The sequence below is a fragment of the Brachyistius frenatus genome, unplaced genomic scaffold (assembly GCF_029030835.1).
Source record: "Brachyistius frenatus isolate BFR_SWC_R1_liver_20210118 unplaced genomic scaffold, ASM2903083v1 Contig_238, whole genome shotgun sequence".
Classification (NCBI taxonomy): domain Eukaryota; kingdom Metazoa; phylum Chordata; class Actinopteri; family Embiotocidae; genus Brachyistius; species Brachyistius frenatus.
The window spans coordinates 65648-79069 of NW_027210837.1; the positions used below are offsets into that span (position 1 = coordinate 65648).

The window sequence follows — 13422 nt, forward strand, 5'->3', positions numbered from 1 at the left end:
TGTAATTTAACAAAACACAGGATACTCTGCGACACAGAACCGAATTACGATTGTATTTTTTTATTACAAGCGGAACCTTTGAAATGCGCTGTTGTTTGACGTCGGTGTCGGAATCCTGAACTCAACAGCAACCGGCGGCGGAGGGGCAGCTTCTCTTTGAACAAACGTTGGTACTTTTCAAGTACTTCGTCACTCATATTTCCTGTTGTCATGCTTCTACATGTGTTACGAGCTGTTAGAGCAAAGGCTGAGCGACATTCAACCATGTTTACAACAGCACAAAGGGAAACTCGAGCGAGCCGTGTTGCTATACCAGCTGGAAGCTAGCTGAAGATCGGTCATTTCAAACTAAAAGTTGTCATATTTGAATAAATGTGGTTGTTGTGCTAAACAGAAGGTCGCCGAATTAACTAATAGCCCCAAAAGATACCAATAGAGCTTAAATGTAAATAATGTCTTTGTTATATTTCACGAGAAACGAGGGAACTTGAAAAGTTGGAGGTTTTTAAGCGAAGCTTGGCGAGTTATTCCTGGTGCTACTTCGACAGTTCGTCTCAGTTGGTGCACAAATAAGGTTAAGTTCAAATTAACAGCTTGTGCAGGTCTTCTTTAGGCATTTCTCCCCCCGATAGGTGTTGATAGTACAGACTAGATGGTTCCGGAATTAAAGGATGACTTCCGCCGGTGTTGAAATGGTTTAAAATAACTCGGTGTCTGGTACCAATTCATGCAGAGAAGCACGAAATGAAATGTGGAGATTTGTGAATGGACTTTGGTGTCAGCCGACATCCTCCCCCTCTGACCGCTGCCAGCTGCGTCCAGCTCCGCATGTCGGTATATTGTCGTCATAAAGTTACTGATTTGGTATTTTTGTGATCTCCACATCGCCATGAGTCAACCTCTGTAACGTGAACTGTGTTTCTTTCCCCGAAAACAGGAGCTGCCGTTGCGGTCTCCTTCCTGCAAGCCGGTGATTATGCGGCCCCGACTCGGCGTCTGTAAAACGGGCTTTCACAGATCTCAGCAGCAGGACTTTGGGGGCGCATTCCTCGGAGGTGAGTGATACAAAACCAGGTTTGATCAAAAAGAAAATGACCCCCTGTATTTGTGGCCTGGGTGCTCTTTGGCATCCGCTTCCAGAAACAGCAGCTTCTGCCTGCTTTGAGCCACAAAGAAGGGCTGTTAAATGAGTCGAAATATCAGTGGGATTCTGAACTGTGATTAAATACAGTGCTTTTATTGTAGAAAAAAACGTCTGGGATTTAGCTCAGATAATCAAGTAATTTCCAATATTATGTTGCAGGGACGTATGTATATATTTATTATTACTTTTTAATGTATTTATGTCATTTAAAACCTCTTTTAAAGTTGTTTTGAAAGGAAATGTGCCATACACAACTGTTGAGTCATTTAAAGGTACTTTCCGAGAGTATTTTTGAACGTGGCCAAATGTCACAACAATTCTGAGGGAATATTGCATTTAGTGGCAGATTTTCTTTTAGAAGTCTTTATGACATGCGTGTAGCCTGATGTATTATCATCTTTTTACATGAGCGAGTGCAAAGACAAAGATTTTAGACAGAGAAAGTCTCCTCCTGACAGAAGCAGGCTCATTGCCCACTCACAATTTATTTTACAACCTAAAAAATAACTCAGCACTGAGAGCCTCCTCACTGACCTCTCCTCTTCCTCCTTTAAGTGTTTTTTTGTCCCGTCTGCCGTGATGGAGGCCGGCGGAGCTCCTGCTGAGGACGTCCTCCTTCAGCGCCCCTGGCTTCCTGTGAGCATCAGCGGCTGCCAGCTCCTCGCCAAGAGCTGGTTTGGTGAAACAGCGTACCGCGTCCTGCTGACTGACATGCACTGTGTGTGGGAGGAGAGGATGGACGCAGCAGCCATCCACAGCCGGGCGCAGGTACCGTCAGCTGATGGCGGTTACTGTGCTGCTGTGCAGCCTTTATTCAAGTCAAATCAAACTGTCCTTACCAGTCAGTTCAGTGGGATTTCCCTCCATGTTGTCAATAACTGTTCCCCCACCAGGAGCTGAACAGGCGCCTGCGCGCCCCGGTCAAAGCTTTCTTCTCCCACCTGCGTGAGGTGGCGCAGCCCTGCCTGTCGGGATGCGGCGGCCGAGCTCATAATGAGGCGCAGACCTCTCTGACACGACAGGACGATGGCAACATCAGCATGAGGCTGAAGAGTGAACTGGCGGGGCTGCCCTTCTACTGGGAGTTTCACTGCACCCCCGCCCCCGTCGCTTTGGTACGCTCCACGTTTCAGACGTGAACTTTTTTAGTCGGCGAATGGATGAGGCGTTTGTAGTCCTAAATGTGATCGCCCTGACAGTATTGTGTGCTTTTCAGGTGTGTGTCCAGCTGGTGCGCCCCCTGCTGGCGATGAGCCGCCTGCTGCAGCGGCAGGTGGAGGAGCTGGGAGGTCTGCTGGTCAGGAAGGACGCAGAGATCCAGGACTACAGAGAGAACGGAGCCACACTCAGCAGAGGTACACAACCAGGAGCACACACTATATGACAGGATGTTGTATGACACCACGTGACATCACATCACACAACATGACACAACTCAGTGTGAAGACCTCAAAGTCTGACCAGTTTCCATGTGCATGTAAAAACATCAACAGAAATGTTACGAGAAAAATGTTCGCTGTGAGAATACCAGAAATAAATTGTTGTCATCCCTTCAACGAACCCGTGAGTCCTCAGACCGATCACAAGCCTCAATTCACACGTTCTCTGTCTGAACCCAGAGCGCCTGCAGACGGACGCTTTTGAGGAACAAACTTACAGCGAGGACTTCATGACAAAGGTAAGAGGTCAGCGACACACACACACACACACACACACACACACACACACACACACACACACACACACACACACACCACTGTCGCTGCTGCCAGCTGTTTGGGCCTCCTACTGCCATCATCTCCGTTCCTCATGGTTAACGGGTTGTGGTGATCTCGGAGGGACCAGCGCTGTTTCACACGCCGCCGTGATGCAATTCAGAGTTGCTGCTGTCAGCCAATCGGGGTGAGGCAAGGGGCGGAGTTTATTCAGTGTCCTGTAAGTGTGTGTGTGTGTTTACAGAGTTCACATGTGGAATTTCTCATGTCCCATTGTGATGACCTCTGACTCCTTCTGATTGTGTGTGTGATTCCAGGCATTTCAGATGCACCCGTTGAATGTTTCGATGTTTCTGCTCCCTCCCTCTTTATTTTTACATGTTTATTTCATCAGCAGATGGTTTTCCTGTAGTTTTCCTTCAGTAAAGCTTATAGCTGTTGTTGTTCTGATTGCCACAAAAGGGAGAAATGATCTTTTCACTCCAACATCAAACATCAGCTGAACACCACTGTGTTCCCAAAAATGTGAACTGTGCTTTCATGTGATGCTCCTGACGTCGTGGAGCCTTTAGAGATGGTGGCGAAACGCATCGTGTGGTCATTTTCAGGGGGAGCGCTGCCTGTTTGTTGATGTGGTTTGTCTGAAAGGACAAACCAGGAAAGTATGAAATTTTTTAGGTGTTGGAAAAGCTCGGGTTCAGGTACGAGCAGCCATGGAAAGTTACATCAGGGTCACAGTGGGCGCTCTGTTTTCTGATTACGTCGTAGGAAGGGGAAGCGGACAGTTTGAGACCACAGAAGAAGAAGGAGAAGAAGTAGAAGAAGAGAAATCCTGCAGTGGATCAGTCTTCTCTCTCGTGGCAAATTCCACCGGGTTGCGAAGAGGCCGCCCTCAGACCAAAGTCCAAACTGAAATAAAACGTGTCTGAGAAAAATGTCACCAGGATGCGTCAAACGGAGAATTACACACTGGATGCACCGCTGTGTGTGTGTGTGTGTGTGTGTGTGTGTGTGTGTGTGTGTGTGTGTGTGTGTGTGTGTGTGTGTGTGTGTGTGTGTGTGTGTGTGTGTGTGTGTGTGTGTGTGTGTGTGTGTGTGTGTGTGTGTGTGTGTGTGTGTGTGTGTGTGTGTGTGTGTGTGTGTGTGTGTGTGTGTGTGTGTGTGTGTGTGAATCAGAGAGGCGTTTAGCGTGTGTGTGCAGTATTTATCTATCAGGGTAGGGCCCCTTCATGCCTGTGTGTGTGTGAGTGTGTGTGTGTGAGTGTGAGTGAGTTTGCTGTCTGTGCACCCACTGACTTGTGTTTGTGTGTCTGTCTGTGTCCATGACAACGATCAGGACAGGCCATCGTGCTCTGAGCTTGTGTATGATTTATGAACATATCTGCTCTGAATGTGCACCTGATTTGAGTTCAAATGCTTCCAGCTGATTGAGTGTCTCATGTTGCCTGCTGGTTAAAGTGTTGTTTGAGTTCAGGCCTGGAGATGCTTTAGATCTCTACGGTACCCAGAAAAGTCCTAAAAAGTCCTGCATTTCTGCTACAACGGTATGTTTCACATGAGTCTATGCGTCCCCTGTTCTTGTAAAAACACCCAGCTTCAGTTTCAGCTTCTCTTTTTCTTCCTTGAACTTGAACTTTGAAATTTACGCAGTTATTTACGTGCCGAGTGCCAACAGAGAGCAGAGAAGACAAATATCTTCAAAAATCTTCCACCTCATCACCCGCTCTTTCACAATTTCCACGTGTGTGTGTGTGTGTGTGTGTGTGTGTGTGTGTGTGTGTGTGTGTGTGTGTGTGTGTGTGTGTGTGTGTGTGCGCGCGCTTGTGCCATTTGTGGCCTCTGTTTCCCACACCAAGGGGAGTGCTGGGCAGAGGGACAGTGAAAGAGAGACGATGATGACAGGAGCAGCAGCTTTTATTTTCTACTGCAGCTTTCCATGCAAAGCCCCTCCCCAGCAGTCACCACACAAACACCCCACCCAGCTCAGGTCAACATTTACATGGGTGGAATTAGTCTGCACTTCCCACTGATAGACACACACACACACACACACACACACACACACACACACACACACACACACACACACACACACACACACACACACACACACACACACACACTGGAGCTGTAGGATGAAAGAAAAATGCTCAAATCCTTTTTGGATCACATCAGCTTCCCTTTCGGGCCTACATTTGGAGAGAGTGTGTGTGTGTGTGTGTGTGTACTTGTACATCTATCTTTGTGAGGACCAATTTGAGTTTTAGACCTCGGAAGTGAGGACATTTGTAGAAAGTGGGGACACTGGTTTTACCACAGCATTAAAACTACCCGTCTCATCTTGCGTACGTCGCAATCCTGCCGCCAAAACATCTGAGCCATCGAGGCCTGGACTCCACAGAGCTCCGAAGGTGTCCTGTGGTATCGGGCACCGGGACGTCTGCGGCACATCAAGCCCTGGATGCTGCGAGTTCTGATGCTCATGTCCCCATTGTGGGACCGTTGACAGTGGACAGTGGTCAGCTCTGAGCGGTCTGCAGCCACACGCTTGCTGTCCTTCCTTGGACGACTCATAGTAACCGCTGCACACCGGGAACATCCCACCAGACCTGCTGTGGTGGAGCTGCTCCGTCCCGGTCGTCACAGTTTGGCCCATTTTTTCCTGCTTCCAACACATCAGCTTCAAGAACTGACTGTTCACTCGCTGCCGAATGTGTCTGCCCTTTTACAGGAGTCGTTATAATGAGGTAATCCGTGTTATTCACTTCACCTGTCAGTGGTTTTAATGTTGAGGCTGAACGGTATGTTCTGGATGTGTTTGTGCTCCCTTTGAGGAAGACATTAGCTTGAAGCTGGGGTTGCTTGAAGGAGTCTGTGTCCTGAGGGTCCTCACAAAGATAGTCCAGACATGTGTGTGAGTGTGGTGGCAGCTGCTCCTGTCCTGGCAGAGGGGGAGTGTGTGCAGACTGTGACGCATGCTTTTGGTTTTCAGAGTTGAGCGTTGGTGTGTGTGCGTGTCACAGAGGTGGTTGTTTTAATCTTCATTTTTATGTGCATGAGTGTGTGTGTGTGTGTGTGTGTGTGTGTGTGTGTGTGTGTGTGTGTGTGTGTGTGTGTGTGTGTGTGTGTGTGTGTGTCGTGGTGACGCATGCCCTGCAGTTTTCTGCGCAGCGCTCGCAGCAGCAGCAGCAGCGTCACGGTTGTCAGCCCTGGACTGTCACCGTTTGGGAACGTCGCCCGCTTCCTGTTTCATGAGACAGCGGCTTCACAGCTCCACGGCAACCGCGCTGCAGTATAACAACATCTGACAATTAGTGGCCACTTGTGACCAAAGCACCTCATGAGCTGCACACAATCACAGAACTGGGCCAAAATGTTGCAGCTTCCAAAGTGGGCTCCAGATTTCCTCCTTTTCTTTCTGAACCTGAAGGTTTTTTCTGTTTGAGTGAACCTCAATCTGCTTAAAAACAATAGGAGCTGCTTTCTCTTTACAGTGTGATGTGCAGTTTTCCATCCCCAGTAAAAGCGCTGTAATGATTATGTGCTGAAATGGGTGAAGAAATTACCCTTAAATGCTACGTAGCTCTCCACGAGAAGCTCTGCGCCGGCACCACAGGAGGAGTCAAATCCTAATATCTGTGTGCTTCCACCAGAGGCTCTAAGTTAAGAGCAGGGCAGGAAATGTTTGCATCCGCCGACCACAGCAGCTGATGGACTCCAAAAATACATCCTGCGACGCTGAGAGAAAGAGGAGAAGCGGCAGATATTGATCAGCTTGAGATGAGATTTCTCAAAATCTGTTTTCGTACCAGTTTAAGATAACACCTCAGCTTCAGCGCCGTCAGCCTTCGTCCACAGAGGAGAAGCTGCATGAAACACTGCGTTTTCCATCGATGTAGAAAAACACACCAGCTGATCGAACACAGACTCGTGTTTGCATCTCTTCAGGTTCTTCCTGTGGAGGGAGACGAGCACTTTCAGGGATTATGTAATGTCACTTGTGAAGCCGTTTTAGAGCTTGGAAAAGAAAAGAAGGGGATGACTGAGGGAAGAGGAGGAAGGTGAGGAAGGTGAGGAAGGTTCTTCTCTCCCTCCCTCCCTCCTCAGTAAATCATTGACCGCTGTGCTGATAAACAGCAGCGAGCAGCTCTTTATCTCATGTACCTGAGGAATTCAGGGCCTGCGTGGTAAGTAGGCGAGGCTGGACTGAGTGAGGGGCGCACACATCAACAGGGAAGTGAGGAAGAACGTTGAGCTTCCTGGTCACAGTATTCAGCTGCTGGTCATCACATAAGAAAGAAGTTTGTCAATATTTAAAAAAAAACTAAATCCTGTCGGACAAAGTTGGTGTTCAAACTGGAGAGTAAACTCCTCATCAGTCTGCTGTGCTGAATCGTGAGTCGTGCACCTTCGGCCTGGTGTCGGCGAGGAAGCCTTCAGCTTTCTCCGGTGTTTGTTGTTGCTGTCTGCAGCTGTGAGAATGAGTGAACTCCTTGTCGTGTTGGGACTGTAGAGTTTAATGACATATATATCATAGATATCAGTGCGTGGCTGGTTTTGGGACATGCAGACCTGCAGCGTGTTGGGCCCGAGGTCTGGACTTCTTCCTCAGGTGTGTCCCAAACTTCAGATGCAACAGATGGGAAGAAGAATCCCATGTTTAACACTTAATGTGCAAATAACATTTTCAATTTCAGTGTCTTTAAAGATATTTTTAGATGGAGTAGAGACAGAAAAATAGCCTAAAAGAGATATCTCCTTCTCTTATTTTACAGACTTGTCTCAAATAATCATGATTTGCTGCCACAGTTTCTCTGCTGTTTGTAAAGAGTAAAAACAGCCAAACAAAACCACCTCCATCCAGGAGCCCCTCCTCCTCCTGTGCCCTCTGTCAGTTGCACACAGTTTCCACAGGGTTGTCCCTGGTATGGGTCTGTAATTAGGCCCTCTGTGGCCTGGCTGCTCCCCCTCTTCAGCTGCTGGCCTCTGGGCCGAGTCCCAACCTGGACCGGCCGAGCGCAGCGTCCCGCAAAGACATCACGAGCCTGTGAGCAGCAACACAAAACACGGCGGCGGCAGCGCTTGTCGACACGTGAACACGCCGGGCGCAGTTCACAAGATCCGCCTCCTGCAGTGCTGCACTTTATTTGAGACACTTAACACTTCCTGTTACAGCGAGCGTGCGGTGAACCAAACTGTGGACGGCTCCTCATCTGATGGAAGCTGGACCGTCAGAATCAGGAGTTTACAGAGAACAAAGCTGAGGGATGCTGCGTTCACGAGACCAGTACCAACACTGATGTTTGAGTGTTTTGGTTGTCGTGCAGATTAAACACGGTGTGAAGTTTCAGGGGTTCTCCGAGTGGATCTTGATGTCTGGACAGAACCAGGTGTGAAGGTTTCTCCCTGTTTCCCGTCTTTGTGCTTCCCCCTGAATGTTCGACTGTCATGAACAGCAGTTTTCTGACATCAGATTAATCTTTAAAGATGAGCATACGTCACAGTTGCACAGATAACTTTATTATCAGAGCCGTCTGCAGTTTTCCTTCTTTACATCAGAAGTGTCTTGACGAGCTTTAATTATCAGCAAGTCAAGATCCACCAAAGTTTTCTTTACCAAGTTTAAAGCATCTTTCCTGAGAGGTTCCCTGGATTGACACATGCTGGCCGCTGCACTTTCAACCAGTCAGTGGAGCTCGACCGTCATCAGCCACGTTTAACATTCAGATGGTGCTGCACTCACACGTCAAAAACACAACATGAAGCCTGTAAAAAAGATTTCTGTGCCGCAGTTTCTATTTCTTTTCTGAGATTTACCCAAAAAAGTCCAGTCGATGTATTGTTCAGGCTCTCGTAAACATTCGGCCGGTTGTCTAAAGTTTACAGCAGCTCTTTTCTCGATGGACAGAAGCCGTCCTGTGTTTTGCCTCGCGGTGACTTCATGAGTCACTTTAGCCTAAACTGAGATATTATTGTGACTCTTAACGGGACATCAGGCTCCGCGTGAACCTTCGGCTCACATTAGCAGCTCTCTGCGTGTCATCGTCGGCCTGAAGGGAGATGTGACGGCAGCGAGGGCACAGAGGTGAAAGGTAAATGAAGCGAAGGTGTGGATGATGTCAGAGCAGAGAGGATGCTGGGATTTATTTTCAGCCCTTATCCACTAAACCAGGTGGTGAGGACTTGGCCTCCCTCTGTTTGTTTTGTTTCGTACATCCGTGTGTCTTCCTACGTCACTCAGTGTTGTCTGCTCGTGTTAAATCACCGTCGTGACTGCAGGTGTGGGTCAGTAATCTGCTGCTGCTTTGAATTTCAAACGGTTTGGTCGTACGTTATGTTGCAGAAAGACACATTTGGTGTCCGCCAATCAGCTGCAATCTCTCGGACTCAGCCGACTGTGGAGTCGATCGTTGCTTCAACAGATGGACAGCTGAGAGCATCCGGAGGTTATAGTTGGAGCTTTTCGTTGTTTATTGCAGCTGATTATAAATCCATGTTATCGCTCCACATCTTGTCTCGGCCTCGTCCTTTCCCTGTTTGAACCGTTTGTTCCCTGAGCGGTTCCATCCTCCAGTTTTTTTCCAATGATGTGACCTTGAGTCCTCGGGGGTTCAAATGTAAGCCGGGCATCGCTCTGGGAGTCGGGACGGGAAGCTGAGGTCACGATGAGAGCAACAAGGTTGAGAGGAATGAGGGAGAGTAAACATGAGGTCAGCAACAGAGGCGAGGACGAGGGAGAGAGAGTGTGAGACTCTCCGGCACCAGACCCCCGCTCAAAAAACAACAGCAGCAGCTCGTCTAAAATCAGAGCTGTTTACCTGCTAATAATAGAGGAAGTACCAACACGCTGCCAGCTCTCCCTCCGTCCTCTCGTCACCTTCCCCACACATGATGCTTTACTGTGGGGAAGGGGGCGGGGCCTGGAGGCGTGGTTGCCAGGTGAGTGTTCTCGGTCCGGGTTGTTGGTGGACTTTGCTCCGTTACAAAAGCAGGAGGAACTTTCCAGAGCATTACTGAGCTCGACACAACGAGAGAGAGGTTATTGACCTGCTGTAATCACCTTTTTATTCCTCGTCTGGTGTTTCCTTTCAGGTCACCGGCAGCCGATAACAATCCTCTCCACACTGTTCTCGCACCCTGCGGCCACTTTTCTACCGTTCCTAAAATAGTATTCTCATCCTGCATAACTTCATCCACTTTCCACGGCCCCGGTGGGCTTCCATACGGAGGAGAGGGGGCTTCAAACTATCAAACAGACAGTTGATGTCAGCGCTTCAGGGCCGCCGGATCCAACAAATTGAGCTCAACATTTCAGATCAAATAATCTAAAGTGTGCTGGTTGGCAGCCGGGGGAGGTGGTGTGGGAGGGGGGTAGAGGAGGGGAGGGGGGGAGTGAATAAAAAGAGAGAATAAGGTCGGCTTTCTGCTGCTTTCTCTCCCCTCAGCACATTGGTTTCTCTGTGCCCAAAGCAGAACGAAGCCTCACCAGAGCATACATTTATTTTTACGATATTTAAACAAACAAATAACAAAAATAAATCAATGCGAAACCTCGAAACCTGACCAAAGTGTGTTTAGGAGCCCCTCTGCCCTGACAGCGAGCAGGAGACCACCAATTTCTCCCGGTCAATATTTGAGGAGCTAATTTGGAGAGTTTGTCCTCTCCATTGGGGAAAAAAAGAGGGATTTAGTGAATAGCTGGTGTTTTTCTACGCGTCGGCCGTGTGTTCGCATAATGTCGCAGGAGTTTACCCGCAGCCTTATCTGTCAGCCGGTCGGTTGACAGAGCTGCTGTGTGTCTTTCAGTTGTTCCTGCTCGCCGCTCGACCTGCGGTCAGCTGTGCCAATAATGCAGCTTTGATTTTGAGGCTTATCGCAGCCCCGGCACACCCTGCATCACACCTCGGACATGTGACTCCCACAGCGGGGCCATAAAACAAACAGAACCGAATGCACCGAGCTGCGCCTCGCAGGAACTGGAACTCAGCATTATTTTTAATGGATGTGCAGGCTTTAAAGAGTCGAACTCATGCAGGGAGGGAAATCACACCTGAAACATGCCGACTGGTCACGAGGTCTGAAAAGACAAAAAAGAAAAGTGAAATAAAAATGAATTAAAGTTCATTGTTTTGTGTTACCAGCCTCCTGAGTCCTCTGTACCGCTGCTTCTCTTCGCCTCAGGTTCTTCCTCTGCTGCGCTCTGAACAGCAGGACGCTTCGGGCTTCGACGCCGACCTCCAGCAGCTGTACGCCGCCATCGTCGCTCACGGAAATGCACGAAAACGCAAACTGTCAGTGGAGCGCTCCGTCGAGGAGCCCGCCGCCACAGAGGGAGCCGTCCCCTCCTCTCCAGGTGAGTTTGATCTTAGTTCCAGGACGCCCTCCCATTGTGCTATTTATAGAGGCAAACACTTTATATTTAGGATTCTGACCTACACATATGGGCCTGTGACTCATCATTACTTTGAATAATATGTCTATAAAATGTCCCATCACAGTCTGACCAACAGGTCCAAACCCCAAAACACTCAGTTTACAGTGATGTAAAGGATGGAAGGGCAACAAATTGTCCTCCTGAAGAGACGAGGACCAGAGAACGTGCTGAGAAATGACCTCAAGGGTTAATGACTTACCAAATTTATTGCGGATGACCTTCAAGTGAGACGTATAAAATAATAAAATCAAATATGACAGATACAGGATGCAAACGTTTCACAGTTGAAGGGACATGTGGGACAAATACACAGCAGCTATGTTTGTCTTTTAGAAACTGTCCACTGAAAATGTTGAGCCTGATTTGTTCTTGAAATGGAGGTGACTTCCTCTGCTGTCTCTTGTCTCTTCTCGTCAAACACATTCGATTAAAGGCACCAGCAGCTGGCGAACATCAAATAAGACGGAAGAAAGGTCTTTGTTTGTAACGTCAGACGTCGAGCAGACGCACAAACTCTGTTAGAAAGAAGATTGTACAATGAATGTCTGCTGAACCAAAAAACAAGAACGTTGCATTGAATCAGCTCGTCGGTGCGTTCTGGGTCTTTTCACTCCATCTTCTGATTGCTGATGTGAAGACGTTGGTTGGAGCTCGACTGTAGAACAACCAAAGATTCCACAGAATGTAAGTTTACAGAAGATTTTCCTGAGTGTTTGATCGTATTTGTGCTCGTCCTTCAGGTGGCGGGTCTATCAGCAGTGAACCGGCAGACAAGGACAGAAACCAGAGCCACGACGGGCAGGTGGACACACCTGGAGCCAAGATGGCCGACACACCCACAGGACAACAGGTACGTCGGGGAGAAGACGGGAGGAACCGAAGAACGCTCTCACATATCCACCTTTCGTGACTGAATCACTTTGTTCATGTTCGAATGAAATATTTGGAGTGATTTCTAAAATTCAGCAGTAACAGTGACAGAGAGTTTTTACATAAAGCAGAAGATTAACACAGATTTTTATTATTACCGTCATAAAATTATACCAACACTTAAATATAACAAATACTGAGACATTATGTCACTCAGTTTTTTTTAAGAGAAGATAAAAGAGAATGTTTAAAAACAAGAAATCAGAAATTGAAATTCTTATTTGAAAATCTTTTAAAAAAAATCAATCTTCCTCGTCTCCTCCTTTTTGTCTTCCTCAGTCTCTACCCGTCAGGTCTGACCCTTCAAAGCAACGCTCCTCCAAACCAAAGAAGAAGAAAGTGGGCCTGTTCAGATGAGCCCGAGCTGCAGGAGGCCCAAACAGTTCACAGTTTCTCCATCTGCCTTTTAAACCACTTCTTTTATTTTAAACTTTTACTCTGAAGAAGGACATTTTACAATTTTAATTAGTGTTGAGATTTTAGGTTAAACACACAATGAAATAAGTGTATGAACTATTTTTTAATAATTTTGTGATCTACAGCATCAGGCTTCATTTAGTTTCACTGACAGTAAGTCAATTAAAGAAACCAGACATTTCATTTCAATGATTGTTTTTGTTCATTATTTCCAAAACAACTTTTTTAAATGGTCACATTAGAGGAAGAAAGAGTAAATTGAACATCCTCTCTGAGGCTGAAGGAAAGCGATGACTTGTGGCTATTTAAACAGTAGTTGGGACTTCTGTCAAAAATGCTATTGTGGGGAAAATATATTTTTCTCTTTGTATGAAAGCTTCCTGTTTATTTACTGGAAGCAAAAAAAAAAATCCTGTGTTTTTGTCGGGAGATGCTTTTTGAAGTCGTCTGTTTCTTCCCGGGTCAGACAGACGGAGCATAATGGGTCGACGGCGGTCGATAGAGGGACCGCTCTCCTTTTTCAGAGCTCGGTGAGATGTTGACTCAAGGTGTTGCAGCATCTCGGGAATGCTATTGAAGTTTTAGTTGAGAAGTCACTGTTTGCCTGCATGGCTCCAAAGTGTTTGAAGTGTTTCTGTGTGACAAACATTACTGAGAAGTGGCTTTATTATAACCAGGACTGCAGCGTGTATTTTATTAGAGATCTACTGTAAGTGCTCCTGAAAAGTTCATTTGTAATAAGAGGGGAATGTTTTGTTTTTGAAGAAGAGGACATGATATTT

General features: G+C 47.3%; 1 protein-coding gene across 2 annotated transcripts; it reads left to right on the top strand.

Annotated features, from left to right (window-relative positions):
- The first annotated feature begins 99 nt into the window (after positions 1-99).
- nhej1 (nonhomologous end-joining factor 1) lies at positions 100-12829 on the top strand. 2 transcript variants are annotated; one of them, XM_069720322.1, is made up of 9 exons: positions 100-166; positions 938-1055; positions 1700-1912; positions 2038-2259; positions 2361-2499; positions 2764-2822; positions 11041-11212; positions 12034-12143; positions 12503-12829. In XM_069720322.1, the coding sequence occupies exons 3-9, from the start codon at positions 1724-1726 to the stop codon at positions 12578-12580; spliced, it is 969 nt and encodes a 322-aa protein (XP_069576423.1). In that variant the 5' UTR covers positions 100-166; positions 938-1055; positions 1700-1723; the 3' UTR covers positions 12581-12829. The 2 variants fall into 2 exon arrangements, with proteins under 2 accessions (XP_069576423.1, XP_069576424.1); XM_069720323.1 differs by lacking the exon at positions 100-166 and adding an exon at positions 735-830.
- The last annotated feature ends 593 nt before the right edge of the window (positions 12830-13422 follow it).